General features: G+C 41.9%; 1 protein-coding gene across 1 annotated transcript in view; it reads left to right on the plus strand.

Annotated features, from left to right (window-relative positions):
* The window catches only part of LOC126234597 (esterase FE4-like), an 89,314-nt gene that overhangs the window by 57,907 nt on the left and 8,928 nt on the right, over positions 1 to 22,479 (plus strand). The window contains exons 7-9 of the mRNA XM_049943313.1: positions 6,721 to 6,886; positions 12,503 to 12,684; positions 14,030 to 14,162. Of these exons, the coding sequence (XP_049799270.1) occupies positions 6,721 to 6,886; positions 12,503 to 12,684; positions 14,030 to 14,162 (481 nt within the window). The remainder of the gene's footprint in view (positions 1 to 6,720; positions 6,887 to 12,502; positions 12,685 to 14,029; positions 14,163 to 22,479) is intronic.

Consider the following 22,479-nt stretch of genomic DNA (forward strand, 5'->3'; position numbering starts at 1 on the left):
CGAGATACTGGCAGAAGTAAAGCTGTGAGTACCGGGCGTGAGTCGTGCTTCGGTAGCTCAGTTGGTAGAGCACTTGCCCGCGAAAGGCAAAGGTCCCGAGTTCGAGTCTCGGTCGGGCACACAGTTTTAATCTGCCAGGAAGTTTCATTCAACAAAACATCGATATGGGTTTTTGGAGGCGAAGGCTCACTCATGTACCCTTGATGACTGCACGACACAAAGCTTTACACATCACCTGGGCCCGTCAACATCGACATTGGACTGTTGATGACTGGAAACATGTTGCCTGGTCGGACGAGTCTCGTTTCAAATTGTACAAAGCGAATGAAGGTGTACAGGTATGGGGACAACTTTATGAAACCATGGACCTGCATGTCAGGCCCCTGATACGTCTAGATACGACTCTGACATGTGACGCGTACGTAAGCGAACTGTCTGATCATCTGCATCCATGGGTGTCCATTGTGCATTCCGACGGACTTGGGCAGTTCCGGCAGGAAAATGCGACACCTCACACGTCCAGAGTTGCTACAGAGTGGCTCCAGGAACACTCTTCTGCATTTAAACACTTCCGCTGGCCACCGAACACCCCAGACATTAACATTATTGAGCATATCTGAGACGCCTTGCAATTGTTGTTCAGAGGAGATCTCCACCCGCCCGTTCCCTTGGGGATTTATGGACAGCCCTGGAGGATTCATGGTGTCAATTCCCCCTAGCACTACTTCAGACATTAGTCGAGTCCATGCCACGTCGTGTTGCATACTTCTGCGCGCTCGCGGGGGCCCTACATGATATTAGGCAGGTGTACCAGTTTTCTTGGCTCTTCAGTGTAGACGCTGCGGTCTGAAATATACGGCACTCGAATCTGCCGCGCCACTGCTCCTGTAGACTCAGTGAATCTTGGCAAGAGCGTCGTGAGCACTCCTTCAGTTGTGCACATTTGAAGGAGCTTTTGTGCATGGGCGACTCACATGACGTAACTGCCTTATAGGCCAAATAGTAGGGTTTTGGTAAACAACATCCACGGGTCACACTGTACACATCTAGCCCTTGCCGCTTAACCAGAAGCTTACGTCAGTGCCACCAGGTGCACAATGCGGCAGATTTTTATCCCCGTTCACATGGCATAAATCCTGCAATCCTGCTAGATGATAGCACGCTTCTCAGATATGCTAATTCAGTCACTATATAGTAACATTAGATTGGAGATCAGTACACCTTAATGTTTTACTGGCTATAAACCTATTTTGTGGGTTTCTGAGTGAGTTATAGTATATTAGATTATGAAATTTGTCACACAGTAATCCATTTGAGGCGCTGAGAATAGTGAGGGTCTAAAGCACATCAGCGTCAATTGTGACATTGTAGCATTTAAATCTGTTGATTTTATGGCGAGTCAGGTTTATCAGTGCTGTGGGCCCACATTGTGTGTACTGAAATTCACGAAAAGCTATATCACTGTTTTTTCTGATATTCACTTAAATGTTGGATCGAAGGCGGTGTTCTTTTGGTCCTTATGGATCAATTGACCAGGTTGGTATACGTTACTACTTGAGTTGTCTGGGTTTGGAATTTGTTGTTTATTGTGAGGAATCGGCTTTCGTGTGCAGAAATATGTTAAATCTATTTTAGATTACAACAGGAAAGTAAAGCTGTGAGGACAGGTCGTGAGTGGTGCTTGGGTAGCTCACTCGGCAGACCAATTGACCGCTACAGGCAAAGGTCCCGAGTTCGAGTCTCGATCCAGCACACAGATTAATCTGTCAGGAATTAAAAAAAAATGGTTCAAATGGCTCTGAGCACTATGGGACTTAACATCTATGGTCAACAGTCCCCTAGAACTTGGAACTAGTTAAACCTAACCAACCTAAGGACATCACACAACACCCAGTCATCACGAGGCAGAGAAAATCCTTGACCCCGCCGGGAATCGAACCCGGGAACCCGGGCGTGGGAAGCGTGAATTTTCATATTAGCGCACACTCCGCTGCAGAGTGGAAACCTCACTCTGGGAACAGTAAAGTAAATTACCAGGAAAAGTTACCTACAAATGAACTAGGGTCACCGAGAACGGATCCTTTGATTGAGAGAGTGAAGAAATCAAATAAGCGTGACTTCAAGCGAACACTTGACAAGGAAGTGTACTGTTAGCTCATGTTGTTCTGTGGGTATAGCCCAAGAATATCTTATTTTCAACCCGAAAGCAAATTCGTGAACTAATAAATCTGTTAGGAATCATGTACATGTGTCTGAAGAAATGAGAAAGCATAAAAATTCTCATTTATACAAAAATGCGCGAGAGAAACTTACAAAATCTTACACATTATTTCGTTATCGCCCAAACTGTACTTAATTATGTACAAAACTACAAAAATCCACAGGAACAAATCTTTGTTTTGTCAGAGAACTTACGTGTCTTATTAATGTTATTATTATTATTAGTGTTATTATTATTATAGGAAGTGCCTGTGGTTGCATAAACTTGTTGATAGGCTTAACTGTTATACAGCAGATGATATTAATTTTACGTTCTCAAATGTATCTGAATGGAAAAATTTGTTAACACCCTGAATGTATACTCACGAGTGGCGACTGGTTATTTCAGCAAGTGCCACACGGATCAAGACTCGAGCCGCTCTAGTACAGACTGCAAGAATGTCACATGCAAAGAAATCACACACTGACGGTGACAGCTGCATTTCTTCCCTTTTGTGTATAATCCGAAATGACAGTTACGCCTCGGTACGAACAATTTTTGTATAACGTGTGGTTTTGTAATACAACCTCGGCACAGCGTTTTCATATATCACAATTGCAAGTAGTAAACTACATATTGCACGAAGTTAACACTGTGTATTGCTCTCTACTTCATATCGTAATCGTGTTATCTCAGCTTAGTAGACTTACGCCGTTCGACTTTAAATGTGTAATATGAGGTGACTGGATGTTTAAATATTGTATTGGAAGCAGCTAGGATGTTACGATAAGGATAGCAAGAGACGCAAAAACGCTACAAAAAATGACAAAACCTGGTCCAGAAAGTCAATTGCTTCCTGCTCGAAATATAATCTGTTTCAAAAAGATTCATCCTGTTTCACAAGACTGTTTCACCTATGTTTATTAAGGCGGAAACTCGAGTTGAATTTAAACTTACGCTTAAGTCTACAAAGTTTTAGTTTAAAAATTTCATGGTGTATTTTTCACGTGCAACGGTAGGCAGGCTTTGAGTACTTCTCGAAATTACGTTTAATATCAAAGTTATCATTCAGTGTTATCAGATATTTGATGAAGCCTCAAGCAGACGCACAACACACTTCTAAATGACAGTCGTCTTCTAGCCATACTGTCCAGCATGTCGGGGATCATTGTAAAACACCGATGTAGCTATGCTGCGTCGCCCTTCATCCAAAGTTGTTGGAAGGGGAGGCAGATGGACGGACTGCATCACATTCCTCTACAACAACCAAAAAAAAGAAAAAATCTCTTACCTTGCTCTTAGGCGACCGTTCCACGCTTGAGTAAATTCATTGTTATGAAATCCTTTTACGTACAGTATCAGTGGGGTGGTGCTCCGTCTTGTGAGAAACTTAAATTTTCGGCTCATTCAGGCAGTTGTGGAAATGTCCATATCTCCAACATAGGTAATTTCTGTAACTATCTTTTCCGCAATAAAAAAGAAATATTATCGAGGAATGGCGCAAACACACAAAGCTTTGTAGAGTTTCCGTCTTGCTCCACTACGGTACGTGGCTCCTCTGGACTAGATGTTCTTACGAGCGTAACCTGATAACTGAACAATATTCGCGAAAGAATTTCTTTCCTTCTATCTTCCAGCCCAGAATGAACTCACCAAAATCGACGCGTTGTTGTTTAATACCATCGTGAAGAGTTTTGCAGTAAGTGAATCCTGAATGGTTGAAAAAGAGTGCCCCGAAATACACCAGGAATAATTTTAGGAACGGGCATTTCTCAGCTGGCACGACGAGTGCAACTCGGTGGGCTACGTGCAAAATTCTGTTGATAACGCTGTACGTGCTGGACGAACACCCGGGAGTGACTTGTGTAATACGTTTCACACAAAATACCAGAAACTGCTGGTGCCAGCGTCGAACTCTTTAAGCTGAAGTAGGGCAGTAGCTAATTCTGCAGTTGTAACTGAATTACACCTGGTGAAACGGAGAAGGCGAAACGCCTATTGCCCGCAACTCGTGGTCGTGCGGTAGCGTTCTCGCTTCCCACGCGCGGGTTCCCGGGTTCGGTTCCCGGCGGGGTCAGGGATTTTCTCTGCCTCGTGATGGCTGGGTGTTGTGTGCTGTCCTTAGGTTAGTTAGGTTTAAGTAGTTCTAAGTTCTAGGGGACTTATGACCACAGCAGTTGAGTCCCATAGTGCTCAGAGCCATTTGAACCATTTTTTTTGAAACGCCTATTGATGCAGTGCTATCGCCATGTGGACCCGACGGGCTTCGACTTGTTAAAATTTACCGAAGACATAGCCTTGTGAAATCAAATGAGCATCTTTCACACAGCCCCGTAGAATAATTTTCGTAAACGTGATTTTATTTTTAGTGGAGAAGAAGCCAGTGTAACACTATTATTGGCACATTAAAAGTATAAATTCAATGAAAAAATGACGTACATCAATAACTTATTTTGTAGTACTAAAATCTTGGATAAAAGACCAGTTTTTACATTCGAATTTTTATTTTTGTGACTAATATGTAATATTTTACTGAGCACCGATCCCTTTGAAAGTTAACGGAGACCACGCTCAAGACGGATGAAGTTAATGAGTATCTAGTGCGGAATACAACACGTGACATGTATACTAGTATCATAAGCGAGATCTCACTTTCCCAAATAACGGAAACCACCTTCTACTTTTTATCACACTACTGGCGTGTATCGTGATTTATATTCTTCCTCTTATGTAATGCCGCTGCTATAGGCAAGTTAATTGTTCTGCATGAAACAAAGAAATAAAAACAGTCCCAATAGGCCTTAAAGGAACTACGGTACCGACCGGCCGCCGTGTCATCCTGAGCCCTGAGGCTTCACCGGATGCGGATACCAAGAGGCATGTGGTCTGTACACCACTCCCCCGGCCATTGTCAGTTTTTGTGACCGGTGCCGATACTCCTCAATCCAGTAGCTCGTCAACTGGCCTCGCAAGGCCGCAGTTAGCCTCACAAGGGCTGAGTGCACGCCGATTGCTAACAGCACTCGGCAGAGCCGGACTGTGACCCATCCAGGTGCTAGCTGAGGCTGGCAGTGCTGAACTTCGGTGACTGGACGGGAACCGGTGTTACCAATGCGTCAGGGCCGTAATTTCTTCCACATTCAAGATTTATGTAATGTTACAGGTTTAGTTGCAGATCGTCCAATGCGTTCATCTATGTTGCGATTCACACAGGGCAGACCATCTGCGGCGGCACTGTGATAAGGCACTGGACTGGCATCTCGGAGGAGTTTTGTTCAGATCCCCGTACGGATGTAATTGTTTTCCTTAGTCGATTAAGGTGAATGCTTGCGTAATTTATTTGGAAAGGTCCCTGTCGTTTCTCTAACCGATACATTCTCTTTCCCATTATGTTGCACTTCTTTTGGACCTTGTCGTCGACTGATCATTCCTTCCTCTTTCGCACGAATCAGGATAAAACAGTCTTATGCTGATTTTTAATACCTTTAGATATGTTATGTTGACATCAAGTAGTCCAAAGCAAATCATATTACAGTGGCTACGAAACTCGTTGTCCCATTTGAATGGAACACCCTCAACACGACAGCCCTAAAAACAGTATGAGTAGATCTTTTCGGTAGATCTGCCTGATACTTGAGTTATGTTACTGTGCAACAAAAAACGAAATTCCATCGACACAGACACAGTTTGTGTCTAACGTCAAGAGCTTTTAACCGTGCACTCGGACCGCTCAGTTGATTGGTAAAAGGGAGGAGGAGGAGGAAATATTTTCTGTGCTATATTATAATTACAGACTAATCTCATGTCAAGCGTTCAAAAAGAATGATCTAGTAGGACAGATTTACAGTTTCTTGTTATTTAGTACAAATAATTAGTTGTACAACTGCACATCAGACACAAATATTGGTGACAAGTTATTCAAAATACTGTAGAGGGATCGGTACAAAAATTAGACAAACAAAATACCATGACACTTCAACGATGGTTACAAAGACATTCAGTGCTATGCCACGTGAAATAAATTGGCATTTTAACAGACATTATGTATCATAAACCACTGCAGAGTGATCCACAATAATATAATTTTGAAATTGTGTAATTATAAGACGTAAAAAAGATTTTTATGTTGTTCTGATATTGATACTTACGAAACTGTTAACAAAATATACAAATTTTCATTATCTCCGGTTCTAACAAATTTCTTTGACCTCTGAGGTGGGCTGGAACTTATTTATGTATTTCAAATGGTTCATATGGCTCTGAGCACTATGGGACTCAACTGCTGAGGTCATTAGTCCCCTAGAACTTAGAACTAGTTAAACCTAACTAACCTAGGGACATCACAAACATCCATGCCCGAGGCAGGATTCGAACCTGCGACCGTAGCGGTCTTGCGGTTCCAGACTGCAGCGCCTTTAACCGCACGGCCACTTCGGCCGGCGTTTATGTATTTATAGTTATATTAGTTTGCTACGTATGTGAGTGGAATAGTAACAACGTGCGCTTTGTTTGTGTCACAGGACCGACTGAGCTTATTCACGTGTGTTTGGGCGCCCAGCGTCGAACCGGAACACGAGTCGGCGTTCCTGACGGAGGAGCCGTGGAAGCTGGTGGCCGAGGGCCGCTACAACCTCGTCCCCTACATGTCCGGTGTCACCGACCTAGAGCAGTTAGCGCAGACCCAGCGTAAGGAACAGCGGAGCAGGAAAATAACGGCTTCGAATGTCTTAAGAGCTAGTGCAAGAAACTGCAATTCTAGTTTACCTAAATTGTTAAGGCATTCGTGGCCACTTGTCGACAAACTGCCTAATTGCCTCTGTCTCGGGTTCTTCGGCCGACGTTCGTCTGATGATTTTACTGGCTGGCATTTTCAAAGCTTCACCCTGGAACCGAGCTCGCGGCTGCAGACTATATTTACCTGGCGCGCCAACGTCTGAAGGCTTCTCCGCGGTCATTTCCGGTGTGGTTCTCCTCTTGCTACCTGCGACGGTCATTCGCTGCAGTACGGGAAGCCAGGATCCGTTTACCTTAAGGCTTTCTTCTTTCTTGTTGAAGCTATTCCCGTGTTTGAGTATTTCTACAGCTTCTCTGAACATGGGGGTGTGATAGTGCTTCTCTACAGACAGAACTTCAGTGTCGGTGAATTTTATTACATGGTGGTCTCACTCAGCGCGTGCTCTGCCATGATCGATTTCTCCACCTGCCACAACTTGCAATGTCGCTTATGTTCTTTGATCCTGGTGTTGATTGATCGTCCAGTCATTCCGACATGAACTCTTCCGCATGTGCATGGTAAGCTGTATATTCCCGACATTGCAATTCAGTCCCTTTTATCCTCTGCCGATCTAAGACATTCTTTGATCTTCCTTGTCGGTCTGAAAATTGTCTTTACGCCGTGCAATATACGGCTGATTCTGTCCATCAGTCTGAGAATATATGGCAGAAAGGCCGTACCCGAGATGCCCGACATGCCCGAAAGTGGCATCCATATACACACGATATCTAATACTGAAGCTTCTTCCGGTCTGTCGAAGATAAAAATGGGGGAACTGTCACAACAAATCTCGTATATTCCTGATTTTTCAAGGTCTAAGCTGGTAATTTTAGTGCTGTGGATAATATGATGTTGCAAAGAGTTACTGGTGCAGAAACGTATTTGACCCGCTGTCCTTTGAAAAGACTGGCATCTTCGTATGAGATTGTGTTTAGGAAGGGAATGGATGCAAATAATTACGTTGCTCGTGGTTGCGAATTTACTGCGCACGATTTACCATATTTAATTTTATTGTATTATTGGTGAATTATTTGTAGCTTGTAGCCATTATTTGTAGCTACAGTTTTCATAATATTGATTTATTTCTCCTTGACAGATGGACTAAGAGGAATGTTATGTATATGGTTTAACAAGGATCTGAAATAAGCCATTTTGTGCTGTGTTGAGTGGCATGGAAAATTATTTAGTATTACATCTGTGGTGATGGGTTTTCTGTAAATTTCGAAGGCATGCTTTTGATTCAACTTTTTTATTCTAAGCTCAAGCAAACTGAAACCTTCGTCCTGTTTGATGTACGATGGCGAATTTCATATTGGGGTACATGTTACTCGTTCTATTCCACCTACTGTACCACTGAACAAGATGATTGTGTCATCAACATACGTTTTGCAATAAATCAGTTCATGTTTCAAACGGGTATTGGCCCTGAAAAATTTATTTTCCAAATGGGTAACGTAAATATCAGTTAGAAGACCAGCAAGACTGCTTCCCGTTAGTAGACCGTCTGGCTGCGTACAGATTTCCTTTTGGAATGAGAGATAGCTCCGTAGTAGAATTACTTTTAACAAATCTGTGAGTTCATATATCTGTGCCTTGCAAAGCTGCTTGTTTTTTTCTTAAAATGTACTGAGTCGTTTCAATAGTTTCATGGACAAGTATATCCGTGCACAGGTTTACTATGTTGACTGATGCAAATCTGTCACTGTATGGTATGGGGACATCACTTACGACGTTAATAAACTCTTGGGGAAATCTGATGGAAAAATTGTCATCAAATTTGCAAAGTTGCTAAGGAAATCTTTTAGCGTCTTAAGATGTAATATGCAGGACTGTTACTGGAATCAACTATGGGATATATTGGGCATTGAGAGTTGGAAGGTATAAAGTTCATGACTAAGCTATGAAGAAGATTACATCAGCAAACCTTACAATTCTTTCTTCAGAATAACATGAAAGAAATGACGACTGGCTCCCACTCTCAGGCTCAGTGCTTTATTTCCGCCATTTCCTCGCCGCTTATCTTCCAAACTTCACAGAAGCTGCCAGCAAGTTTCGTATCACCGCACATTCCACCGTGTAGTGAAAATTTCGTTCTGGAAACATCATCCAGGTTGTGCCCAAGCCATGTCTCCGCAGCATCAATTCTTTCAGGAGTTCTAGCTCTGCAGTTTCGCAAGAGAGCTTCTATGAGGACGGAGTGTGAGTCATTCTCTGGTAGTCCAATCGTTAGAGCACTTGCACGTGAAAGGCAAAGGACCCGAGCTCGACTCTCGGTCCGGCACACAGTTTTAATCTGCCAGGAAGTTTCAATATTAAAGCAGTGATCGAATAAGGTTTTTGTAATTACCTCTTTCGCGGATAGGCTGCTGTTTCTGAGGATGATTCCAGTGAATCTTAGTCTGGTAGTCGACTTATGGGTGATTAATTTTGTGTGGTCGTTCCACTTTGAATTGTTGCGTAAGCATCCCGCCTGATGTTTAACAGATGCGCTTGCCTCCAGTGATTCTTCCACAACCGTCTAACGTGCCTATTTATGCGCAGTGCTAACATTTGTTTATGTTGCCAGTCCTGCACCAATTGTCGATCCTCTGCGGGCTGCAGGTCATTTCGCTGAAATTTTCCAACGTTGCGGCTTCTCTGTATGCAACAAAATCATCCGTAAAAGCCTCATAGAACTTCCATCATTGTTCACTAGGTCGTTCATAGATATATATTGCTGCAAGAAAACATGGAATCTTCGTCAGTATTTCAGTGTAAAACAGCAGCAACCTTTTTAAATTCTTTTCAAGATTTTCAATTTCAGAGATATTATTCTTGATGCGATTACTTTCTAGTGAAATGAAACAATCTTCCGTCGATCATCGTCAAAGCTATTCTGTAATTGACTTAATAAACTTCCTGAGAAGAGCGTATTCTTTCACTTTGCATTACTATCAAATCGACTACATGTTTAATAGTTTCGACAACTGCGAGGAGCGCTTCAGCTCCAATTGGTCTGCAAACGTTTAGATTAGAAAGTTCATTGACTTTTTTCAAGTCACAGGTATTGAATTTCTTCCTACGATGGAAACGAGAACTATGCTTGGAACCATTTTACTCGTGTCGTCATTGTTACATCTTAATTCCTACTTTGATCAAGAAAACAATCGTACACCATTTAGAAACAACCTATAAATAAGGGTCTCCAGAAAAGCTCTGGATGAGGCTAGCGCGTGTCAGCAGTGTACGTGCGAGCTAATATCATTACAGTTTTACATTTCGAGTATATGCGGAAATGATTATACCTTTTGTATCAGAACAACGAGAACACTTTGATAGGACGGATAAAAGCTAGAAATTATTTGTTCACTTGCAGATCTGTCACAATACTGACTTACAGATAGTTTGTTCTCGAGAAAAATCTGAAAGGATAACTTTCAAATATGCATGTTTCTCAGAGGCGTTGTCTAAGAAAGCTCCCATGTCTTTGATGCACTGCCTGCAGTGATGTTATTTATCACCTTTGCCCCATTTAATTGTCTGAAACACTAAAGTTCATTTGCGTAAAGAAGGACAAGATATCAATTCTGTTACGTTCCCCGATAGTTTATGTTCTACTCTGTTTAACCTGTTCACCCTAGAACTAAAAATTCTTTCCACATCCTCATCGCCTGTGAACGATAGAGTGATGAATTAAATGTAATGAGTGGATGTATGGGAATGATCAGCGGTGTTAGGATATGAAATAACCTATGATTTCTGAAGACTACATGATATCATTACGTGTCATAGCTCAACTGATAACATGTCAGGAGATCTAATTCACTCTATGTATGCCATATTATAAAAGGTATCTGGACACCTGTTAGAACAGATTAGTTTGGGGTGCGTCCACTCTTCGCCTTCATGATGGCTTTCATTGATGTTAGACGCTGTGTCTGGAGCAAAGTCGACTTTCCAAGTGATCCCAAAGGCGTTCCAGTGGGATGAGGATGGGACTCTGGCCAGACCAGTCAATTTCAGGAATGTGATTGTTCACAAACCACTGCCTCATAGGTGCTGCTTTATGAAAGGCTGCATTCTCATTCTGATACAAACATTTATCGTCTCTGAAAGTGTTTCTGTAGTGTACGCAGCGTACAGTGAAGGAAAACGTGTTTATATGCACCTGTATTTTGCGTTTTCTTACGCGCAGTAAGAGACCGCAACCTAACCACGAATAATACCTCCAGATCGTTATATCACCTCCTCCTTAATTCGCTGTCGGCACTACATATTAAGGCAGGTAACGTTGTACAGGCATTTGCCAAACTCAAAATCTTCAGTCGGGTTACCACAGGGTATAGCGCGAGTAATCATTCCAAATCACTCATTTCGAGTCACGCACTGTCCAATGGCGTCGCTTTTGCATCACCTAAAGCGTCACCTAGTATCTGTTGCAGAAATACGTAACTTACAAGGAGCTTCCCGACCATTATATCCCATTATTTTGATCTTCTTACGCACAGTCATTGTGTTTTCTGGGCTGCTGGCAACATTTCAGAACTCTCACGCGATTCTTTACAACCATCCAACCAACCCGTCATTACATGAGATCTGCCTGGTCTTGGATCAGTTGTGGCTGTTTCTTCTCGTTTTCATATCATAATCGCTTCAACAGAAGTCTTACTTGGGCAGCTGTAGATGGACTGAAATGCCCCTGACGGATTTGTTACTCACTGACTAATCCAGTTTCGAAGGCAATGAGATCTTCTACCGATGCATTTTGCTGTAGTCCTCGCCTCCATTTACATTGGCGGGTCTGCCACTCCTGACGCACGTAGTGGTGTCCGGATTGTCTTAGTCAGAGAGTGCATAAGAAATGTATGGCCTGGTAAGCCGCGGTCCACCGCCGACTCCATTCCTCTAGTGGTGCTGTTCACACATATTGCGTGGGAAAGCCTCCGGTATTACTGTTCTAAAAACATAAGTGGGAGCGTGAGAGACAGTGGAAGTTTTAGTCAGGCCCGGAGGCGAGCTCAGACATCCTAACGCTTAAGGCGACTGTTCTCTATTAGCAGGAAATCCGGGTACGTTTCCCTGTCTGGCACAAATTTTCAAGTATCTCAACGCATTAAAAGAACAGGAATTCGAAACTAGTTGTGTTCTTTCTCTGCCTTCTTTGCTTGCTGACTCCTCCGTCTGATATTGGAAAGAAACACATTAACAATAAATTTTTGCTATTCGTCCTGATGCATCGTTTCTTCGTGAGTCTCAAAGATCCTTTAATTTTCGGGGAGGAGTGTCGTGTAAGGAAACAAAGAGTAACTGTGAGATTCGTTACAAACAAAACCCTGGAGTAAATATTAGGACAAGAAGTTACATCAATCTAAAGTGATTCTAATCCATTGTTAGATAATGCACACAATGATAGCGAGAGAAGGCTTAGAAAAATAAGATTATCTGCGCACGTGAAGTGCCACAGTATTTGTCATGTCTTGCTGTAAGTTTCTACCACTTCAGAACTTTGTGCACTTTTAAGTAATAAAAGCGGTTTTGTTTGACTACAGCGGGCGGAGTGTTGTCCACACAAGAGCAAGTGGACGACCTGAACGAGAACTTTGAGGAGATAGTGGCCTGTGACATCCGCCTGCCGACGAGGCCGGAGCAGCTGAGCGCTGCGAGGCTCGTCAGTCAGTTCTACTTCAACGACAGCGCCATCACGCTGCAGAACAACTACACCACCGCCTTGGTGAGTCACGCCCACTGAACCCTCCACGCTGCACACAACACTATCATATCTGATACTGAAGCACAGTATTCAAAACGCAGCTTGCCCATCTGCACATATGTTCTGACATGACGAATATTTGAAAAAGCAAGCCAGTTGAATACTCGTTTCGCCACAAAAATATGTCATTGGCTATAATCAAACCTAATATCAAACACCAATATTAACTGATATAGACGTCTTTAATTGATTATAAAATATGGTAATATACTTTCTCTAGTCAACTTACTTTGAGTCAAGAGAAACAAAAAAGATACGTGAAATACAAGAGAATAACGTAATTGTTTTGATGCTAACCATCATCATCTTGATTCATCGGATTGTGTGCGTTTATCTGCCACAGATGTTCCTTTTAAATGCGTATTGGAACTGAAACCTTGTGAAAAGCTTCATGACATGCTATACAGGATGTTGAAAAAAGTGTCAAATATTTTGAGATGTGACAGTAACCATGAAGACAAGAGAAAAAGTCCAATAAATATGGGCTCTAAAATGAATACCTTAAGAGCTGTGAGCTCTTGTTCATCTTTGATGGTGCGAAATCTTCACAGCAAGCTCTTTGTTTCCCATGTTTTAGGATGAAGTAGTATGGATCACAATTAGAAAGAAATATCCAGTAAACATGGGATACAAAAGATATCTTAAAAACTATGAGTACTTGGTCAATGGAAGAGATGTGCTTCCCAGTAGCGAAAATGAAGCAGTGTCCGTAGCCCTAAGGGAATGCATTTTAGAGCTCATGTTTAGCTAACATTTTTTTCTTGTCATAGTCCTCATTATCTCTTCCCAAAATAAGGAAAGCAGAGAGCTTTCAGTAGAAGAGATGTGTTTCATAGTACAGAATATGAATTAGTCATAGTTCTTGAGGTATGCATTTTAGAACCCATTTTTGTTGAACTTTTGTTCTTGTTTCAATAGTTATTACCATCTCTCAAAATATCCGACACTTTCTTTAATACCCTTATATCTTAGTACACTATAAACTCTTCAAAAATGTTATGGACCTAGAGTTTAAAATAATAAATTTGCTTTCAGTAGGAGCAATTCAGTAATATTATTATTCCAGGCACACAAAAGTGCCAGTTATTTGCTCTTCGTCTATAAATATGTACCCGTATTTCAGGGACTGACTTTTTCATGGCTTTAGTTGTGATATTTTTCTCTTGTTCCAAGAAATTTCGTATAATATTAAGCTAAATCAGCATTTTCCTGTTAGCTGTAACCTCTTCATTGCCCCAGTTTTTTTTTTTTTTTTTTTTTTTTTTTTTTTTTTTTTACAAGTTAACCCGCTCGTTGTGCTTTCCAGTTTGACTCGCACCTCTTCTTTGTGGAGGGTGTGGACACAGTCATCAGGAGTATGGCTCGCTACTCCCCGCTGCCCGTCTACTACTACCAGTTTGCCTACAATGGACCCATAAGTCAGTTCCCTGGCGGACCAGGTAAAAGTCCTTATTTAATGAATACATATTGTTCATAATACAACTGTCCAAAACTTTCAGTAGGTTATCGTACTGCTTCTTCACATGAATAAAATAGTAACCCGCTTGTTGTGTTTCCAGTTTGACTCGCACCTATTTAATTTTGCACCTATTTAATTTCAAATTACATGTACTGCCCTTGCTGGCTAAGGAATACTATCAGTGACTTTTGAGATTTTTGCCCCCTCATTTAGTATTTCATTCACTGCAGAGACCCCATGAACTTAAAACAAAAAATGTTCTACAAGAGATATGAAGGCGAAAAAGCGATAAAAAGAAGAGTACAAGATTGTATCGAATTTTTTTGAAGCCGAAGGACGAGGAAAGGTCTAAGACCTTTGTAGTGACACTTATGGAACGCAGGAACACTTGCTTTGGTTTCTTCAATCAAAAGTGGATCTCGTTCAAATAGACTCGTGATAGAACCAAGAAAACCAAGGAAAAAACACTGAAATCACAGTACAATCAAAATTAAAATAATTATTAAGCAATCGAAGTTAGTATAATGTAAACAGGTAATGATTCGGTCTGCTAGAGAGTATCCAGCCAGACGCCACAAAAGGGTGGTGTTCGGTTCAGAATACAGGAAGTTTCGAGTGCGATACTAACGCTTCCTCTGGAGTTGAGTGAGAATCAGAGCATCAGAAGGCGGTCTCCAATCATTGCATAACGCCGTGGGTCAGTTACTCGGACATAGCGACGAGTGGCATATCGGTTAACAAGAAGTATTTGTGCCCCGTTTATTGCGTGATTAAGTGTACTCTTTCTTTCCTTAGTTGTTGTATGTAGCTTCCATTCAGTGTGGTACAGGGGGTGTCAGATTGCGTCGGACAGCAGACTGTATAGGACAAAAGGTGTTTTTACTCTCTAGCCCTAGTGGAAGCACCGAAAGCGCCACCGCGGTGTGAACTGCGGAGAAGCAACACCTCGCGACTTTTAATCTTGACAATAGTAATTTTTTTCAATACACAAATTTAACTTTGAAGTGTTGCGTTTTGCTTGCCGCAAAGAAAAATTGCATTTTTATTATATCTTCAGAAACAACTGATATTATTATCCGTATTGTATGTCGTGACAAATACTAACAGTGGGAACGATAACTACCGCAGCGGTACGTTCAAATTGCATCGGACAAAGCAATTTCAGGCTGTACCAGGCAAAACAGATAGCATAAAAACTTGAGCATTACTGTTTTTTCCCCTAACAGGCAGACACAGAGAAGTCATGACGTAAATGGGATGAAAATAACATGAAGAAAGTCGTAGCAGAAGAAGCAGCCTTACTGAAATGACAATCAGCGGAGCGAATAAGAAATATACAGGTCCACGACGTGTATTCGTGGATAGACTTAAGGCTATACGGGAAGACGAAGAGATGACCATAAAACCTATTTTCCGGAAACATTCAGTGATAAACGATAAACAAATATTGTATAACGATTGAAATCTTCGAAGAAAAGTGAATTCAGTGTCACATTTGCAAGGGTTGGATCCATGAAAATTGTGCCCGTATAGAGCGGAATAGTGTTTACTATACACGTGATAAAAGTTTCACTAAAGGTTAAACTAATACTCTGAATGTTGCCTGTCCTGTTCGGAATGCTACCTTAATCATGTTATCAGTAATTTGTTCATATTTGAGTATGCTTACTTTCGATGAGGAAACTTGTACTAAGCTGTTTCACTTCCACTTTCCTTAGTTTAATGCATATAACAGTTAAGAGTCCGATCAAAAATTATTAATAAGAGAAATTACTTTTACTCGTTATAATGGCGTGTCAAATACAACCTTCCAAAAATTTGCACGACCTAAATGTAAATGATTGAGAACATATAAACATCAATGAACATGTATTATTATGAGGTTGAGCTTTATAATTCTATTAAGTGGCTCATCATATTACTAGTGTGAAGAATGAGTCAGGACAACATATAGAAAAATTCGAATAAGCATATGTTTGGGTACTACTCAAGCTTCCACTGTCCAAAAATATCACAATCTTTTCTTGTGATGAAATGTGTAAGAACGGGCATGTACGTGGAAATAATTCTGCCCTCATTCAACTATTTCCGGGGTTATGTGTTTCTGATGATTCGACGTTATACAGTTTAGTAAAGAAATTTCAGACTGGACCCGGCTAGATAAAAGAAGTTGAGGAAACCTAGATTGAACTAAACGGGTCAGGAGCAGCCTCGGAAAGGGATGTTTTAGCTAAAATAAAGAAAACAATACACAGTCATCATCTTGTTGCGTTAAAAACGCAATTTCCCCCCGAAAAAAAAAGTCGATCATCATTTCGATACTTCGTCGAAGTTATATAAAAACCATGTTTCTGTTATTCATGCCGGCCGAAGTGGCCAAGCGGTTCTAGGCGCTTCAGTCTGGAACCGCGCGACCGCTACGGTCGCAGGTTCGAATCCTGCCTCGGGCATGGATGTGTGTGATGTCCTTAGGTTAGTTAGGTTTAAGGAGTTCTAAGTTCTAGGGGACTGATGACCTAAGATGTTAATTCCCATAGTGCTCAGAGCCATTTGAACCATTTTTTTTGTTATTCATAAACTACTTTCGCATGTATCAGTAATAACAGGAAACTCTTGCCTTTGATCATGATGAAGAACTTTCTATTGTTTACAAAATAACAACAATAATTACGTAGAGGGTGGGACAGTACAACCCGGATGAAAAACGTTTTTGATAGAAGTTGTTCGTCTCGACACTAAACTCGACCCTCCTGCCCCATCCCTAGGGGGTGGGAAGGGGATCAACGTTGAACTCTTCAATAGGAACCGCCAATTTCGTGATGGATGGCGCTGTAATCAACAACAGTCAAAATGGGTTACAAACCGTTCAAAAGGCATAGGGAAATATTTTATATGTTAACCATAATCAGTGATACATTTTGTACCATTCAAATAACCGTCTGTGATACGCGACGGCGAACACACCTCACAGTTCCTGGTCGGCCTCTCTCTGTAGGTGCAACACCTCTACGTGCAACGATGTAGTTCCTTTGTGTCGAACGCGACTCTGGCCTCATCGCGAATGTCGGACAAGGAAACGGCGGAGGGGAGCTGTCCCGGTTCACTTCACTGCAAACATTCGCTCCGCAAACATCTCTTCCTAGGTGTGCAACGATGTTGACGACTACAAAGAGAGTAGATACAATTGTTTTGTACTTTGCGTCAAACGGGCACTTAAGAGGAGCTCGTCGGGGATATGCGAACCTATTCTCTGAGAGTAATATTCCTTCTGCAACGACATTTCGCAGTATTATCCAACTGTTTTTGCAACGGGAAGTGTTCAACCCACACGAATAACCTTCCCACAGTCTGCAATGAAGGAAAATGCCGCAGTGGATGTTTTAACTGTAACTGATGCATATCCTCACATTAGTTGGCGGCAAATCACAGGAGGTGCAGCAATTTCTCGACGAAGTGTGCTGAGCATACTGCATGATCACAAATACCACCTATATCAGCTATTTTTGCATCAAGTCCTACAGGGAGGCGACTTTTAGAGCCACTTGAACGTTTGTAATCGGATACAACAAGAACTAGCAGCCAATGATGATTTTGATTCAGAGATACTTCTCCCTAATGAAGTAACGTTTGGGAATCGTAATCACGTGACTCATCATAATATGCGTTATTGGGCACTGGTTATGGGAAGTCGAGCTTAGACGCCCCAAGAGTGTCAATGTTTGGTGCAGTGCGTTTGTCCCACACTTCAAAGATGGTAAAGTGAATGGTCGAATTTACGCCTCCCGATTTTTTCCTGTGCGGGACGCTAAAAGAGAATTGTTACATTGAAGTACTAACAACCCTACAAATGTGTGGCAGCGAGTTATCACTAAATGTGCAAACATTAGCGGAGAGATACCTTGAGACGTAGAATTGTATTTAAGGTATCTATTGCAGCAGATGGGCACGGTTAGGAACATTTGTTCAGTAAAACATGAAGGTTTGTGAGTGGCACGGGGACACACTGAAAACAATGGCGAGACGCAGAGGGAATAACCTAAAACAAGCACCCCGATAGTGAGAGGCAGAGGGACTCACTTAAAAGAAGCCTTAAAAGAAGCACCACGACAGTAAGAGGCATGGGGACTCACCCTAAACCAGCTACCCTATGGTGAGAGGCATTGGGACTCACATTAAAAAGGCACCCCAGAGGGAACTAAACACTACCATGTCCACGTCGCTGTTCCTAGGTAACACTAGACGTGGTTGTTATTGCATCGATAAACAAACCAATGGACAGTTCTAACATCTTTCCACTTTAGTGCCATCTGTAAAAGTAATTACGCCAATAATGTCGACATCGTACTGTGGTCTGAAGAATCACGCTGGCTTGTTATGAAACACTGCTGTGTTTTACGTTACAGAATGTAAGAACACCGCCCTTGTACCAATTTGGGATTCCTAAAGTGTTGGGTAATTTCCTGAGACACTATGATGCTTCAAAGGAATGCAACCCATTTTGATTTGTATAGATTACAGTGCCATCTATCACACAACTATAAAATTGTTGTGTGCAAAACTTCCGTATTTTTCGCAGAGAATCCGAATCTGCAGAAAAACTTGGGATTTCCTATTGAGTATTTAAAAGCTGACCCCCTCCCACGCCATGTGAGTGGTGAAGGTGGTGGACTGTAATTCATTGGATGTCGCCCTTCGAGACGAAGAACGAACAACTCATTTTGTAATCCAATGTGTAGTTTATCCGTCCCGCCCTGTATATTTTTTTACGGTTGTGTATGTAAACTGCACTTGCCTTAAAATTTGTTGATTTGGTTAATAAAAGCGCCATTTACTTGATCAAGGAATTTTTATTACATATGAAATGTAATTTATATTCTGTAGGGCTATAGAATATACAAGACTAGCACTGAATGATATGCGGTTCTAATTATGTGTAAAACAATCAAACAAACAAACAACCAGAAAAACAAAGAGAAGTCATCAGTTCCCAGTTCCTCTCTTATACGTTCTTTTATGTTTCCTTCCTACCTATGCTACCAGTACTACCAGTAATCCTACTGTCTACTACGTCATTTATGTAGTGCACCCAAACCTATTGAACCGTGGTTTTCGTAGAGCACAACACTAGTTGAACAAAATACTGCAACTTCCATTCAGAGAAGTAACAACTTAAGAACATACCAATCGGTATTTAATACAAAACAATGCGAGGGCACGTACCGACAACGCGCCATTATTATAAGGTATATTTGATGGTAAGATACCCGAATGGCATCCCGTTCTCCATATCTATATCCATGCGATTTTTATCTTTCAAGCTTGTTTAAAAGATAAAAGCAAACAAATCCCATACTCGTGAATAGTTAAAATACAGTATTCGGCTTTTGATTTTAAAAGTTTCAGTTAAGTTCAACGGCTCTTAGACAATGTGTTTAGGAGGTGATAGGTTGCACTTCCCGCAGACGGACGTCCCCACCTGCTGTAAATAAAGGGAAGTTTAATTTAATCGCTTTGCGCCTTAGTTTCTGTTCAAATGAGGAAAAGCGCGCCGAGACGTCAAACGGCAGCTGCCGAACTTACCCGTGCACATACAGGTATCTTGCGAACTGCAGACATGCCTCAATAGCAATGTGAGACACACCGTAGTTCAACGTAATAATCTCTAATTTAAAATTATGCACAGGACGGTATAATTTTGTTGTTTCCATGTAACACATTCCAGTGTCTGCTCAGGTAACTACCCCCCTACGTCTAGACCGGTGGTGGTCAAACTGCGCCCCGCAGGCCGCATGCGACACGTTTTAAGTATTTCTGCTGGCCGCGGTTCTCAGCTGTATTTTATAATAATATGTATCTAGCAATTAACAGCCGATTTCGAAAACATCAACCAAGATTAAGAGCTGCTCAGTTACAAACAGAAATACTTACAGAGAGAATAATATTTTAAGACTTCTCAATTCAATAAATTTTACCAACAGCCGTATACTTTACGTTATTTTATTGTATTTCGAACGCAACCAGTTTCGGAAATTCAGGCCCATATGCTTTTTTCGTATCAACGAGCTTATCGTATAGCATCATAAAACTGGATACCGTGAATCCCAATCGCTGCTGGTGTCACCCTTTCGTATGAATCAGTTGGATAGTGATTGGGATTCACGGTATCCAGTTATATGGCGCTATAGGCGATAAGGTCGTTGATTTGAAAAAAGCGTATGGGACGTGAATATGGCAAAATGAATTGCCGATACTGGTTGTGTTCGAAATAAAATAAAATAACCTGAAGTATACGCCTGTTGAGAAAGTTTATTCAATTGAGAAGTACGCACCAGCCGATGTCTCTTGGCTATAATGGACCGACAGAGACTGAATATTTTAAGATGTGCTTAATTTTAATTGACGTTGGTGAATTCGGCGGTGAGCTAAGAAAATATGGCCACTTATCTTAGGGGATGAGGAGTAGCGAGGCCACTGCGTAGTTAGTGGATGTCAGACGGAGAAATGCTTCATTTTTTTGTCTTCCCGTACTGACATCTCAAAGGCGTACACGGCTCATACCGATCAGCTGCTATGGTATAAACTTTTACATGGGAGTAACATGGATTTGTGAACATGCCTTACATCTTCAAATTCGGGACGTACTTGTAGCGAGAAATTCGAAATTGAATTAATGCTGTCTAGATAGAATGCAGTTAATAGAAAAAAAAATGACATTCAAAACATTTAGTGAACAGCTGTGATCGCATCTCATGTTTCATAATGCGTTTAAGTATAAGCGCAGTTATTGTTGTTTATCAGTTAATAATCCTCTCACACAGAGGGCACAACGACACTATACGAGGCAATTACAGTTTCGTAACTTTGGAGTCGCTGGGGGTGGCAGCAATCTGAAATAGAGGACAATCGACAGGAAGTTTTCCGAATGGTGACAACTTTTAACCGCCAGTACTCCGTGGCCAACTAATCGGGCCATTACTACGGCTGGTCTACATACTAATTTATACATGTTACCAACTAATAATACACTGCTCTGCGAAACTTAATAACGAGATAGATACAGTAACATAACATATTAACAATTCACTGTAAATGACTCAAAGTGCGGGAGCATGTTGCCAGAGGACTCCCAGTCGCGCACAGAAAGCTGGACGTCACGTGGCATGAGGTCATCGTGACCAAATGTGGATGGCTACGAACGGAAAAAAGACAGCGTGTTTCTATCAGCGAGAGGTTACAGAGCACTGTGGTGGTGTCTCTCATTACAACACGGCCCGGAGACAAGATCTGGATGACTTCACAAGCGGAAGAATGAGGAACTGTGGTAAGGACGACGTGTTATGAGTGTGCCCAGGAGTGTGGTACTGGTCACAGCATTGTTTCACGTGCGTGGGGAGCGTTCCGAACCACAGGCACAGCTGTGTGAAGGAGAGGAGGTGGTGGCTATGGTAAACGCAGCAGCAGGTGACCGCTACATTGCGGAACAGGAAAGAAGAGACCATCGCGAACTCTAGGTGTAATCGCAATCACACTTAACAGGACTGTAAGGCACGTTGTCTGAAGCTCCACAGTGGCTTCTTTCCCCTACAAGTAACACGTTGCTTTCCGTTGGCACCCGCACATCGGTGGCGCATTTTGGAATAGTGCCTAGACCATAGGAACTAGACCAACGAGCAGTGGGGTCGCTTGCTGTTCTCGGACGAGAGCAGACTCAGTCTGAGTAGTGATAAAGGACGTTCCCTCATAAGTCATGACGAAGCAACACGTAATGCACACAGGGATATTGCCGCGTCTTTTCAGGGGTACATTAGGCCCTGACTTCATTTTTATGGATGACAATGCACGATTAAGTTGAACAGCGCTGGTATAGGAACTCTTGGAACGTGGTGATATTCAGGGAATGGACTGGCCGGCTCATTTCCCCGACTTAAATCCGATGGAATACGTGTGGGATGCGTTGGATAGACGTATTGCAGCTCGTCTACATGCGTCAACGACCAGCCGGCAAGTGTCAACCGAAATTCCTTACCAACCTTGTGGCCAACATGGGAGCACCTAGCACAGTGTCTACTGCAGTTCGCGGTGATCATACACCGAATTGACGACAATATCCTGTCTTTTTAAGAGTCCATGGAACCATCACAAATTTTGGTAACATCGGTGTAATTCTTGTCTTTGAATAAAAGTGTCTCTGTTCATGTCATTGCGTATTTCTTTCAATTACCCTCTGTTCAGTACTCGTTCTAATTATGGTCCGACTTTCATCGAGGTATGTTACTTAGTAGTGACACACTATTCTG

The sequence above is a fragment of the Schistocerca nitens genome, chromosome 2, assembly GCF_023898315.1.
Source record: "Schistocerca nitens isolate TAMUIC-IGC-003100 chromosome 2, iqSchNite1.1, whole genome shotgun sequence".
Classification (NCBI taxonomy): domain Eukaryota; kingdom Metazoa; phylum Arthropoda; class Insecta; order Orthoptera; family Acrididae; genus Schistocerca; species Schistocerca nitens.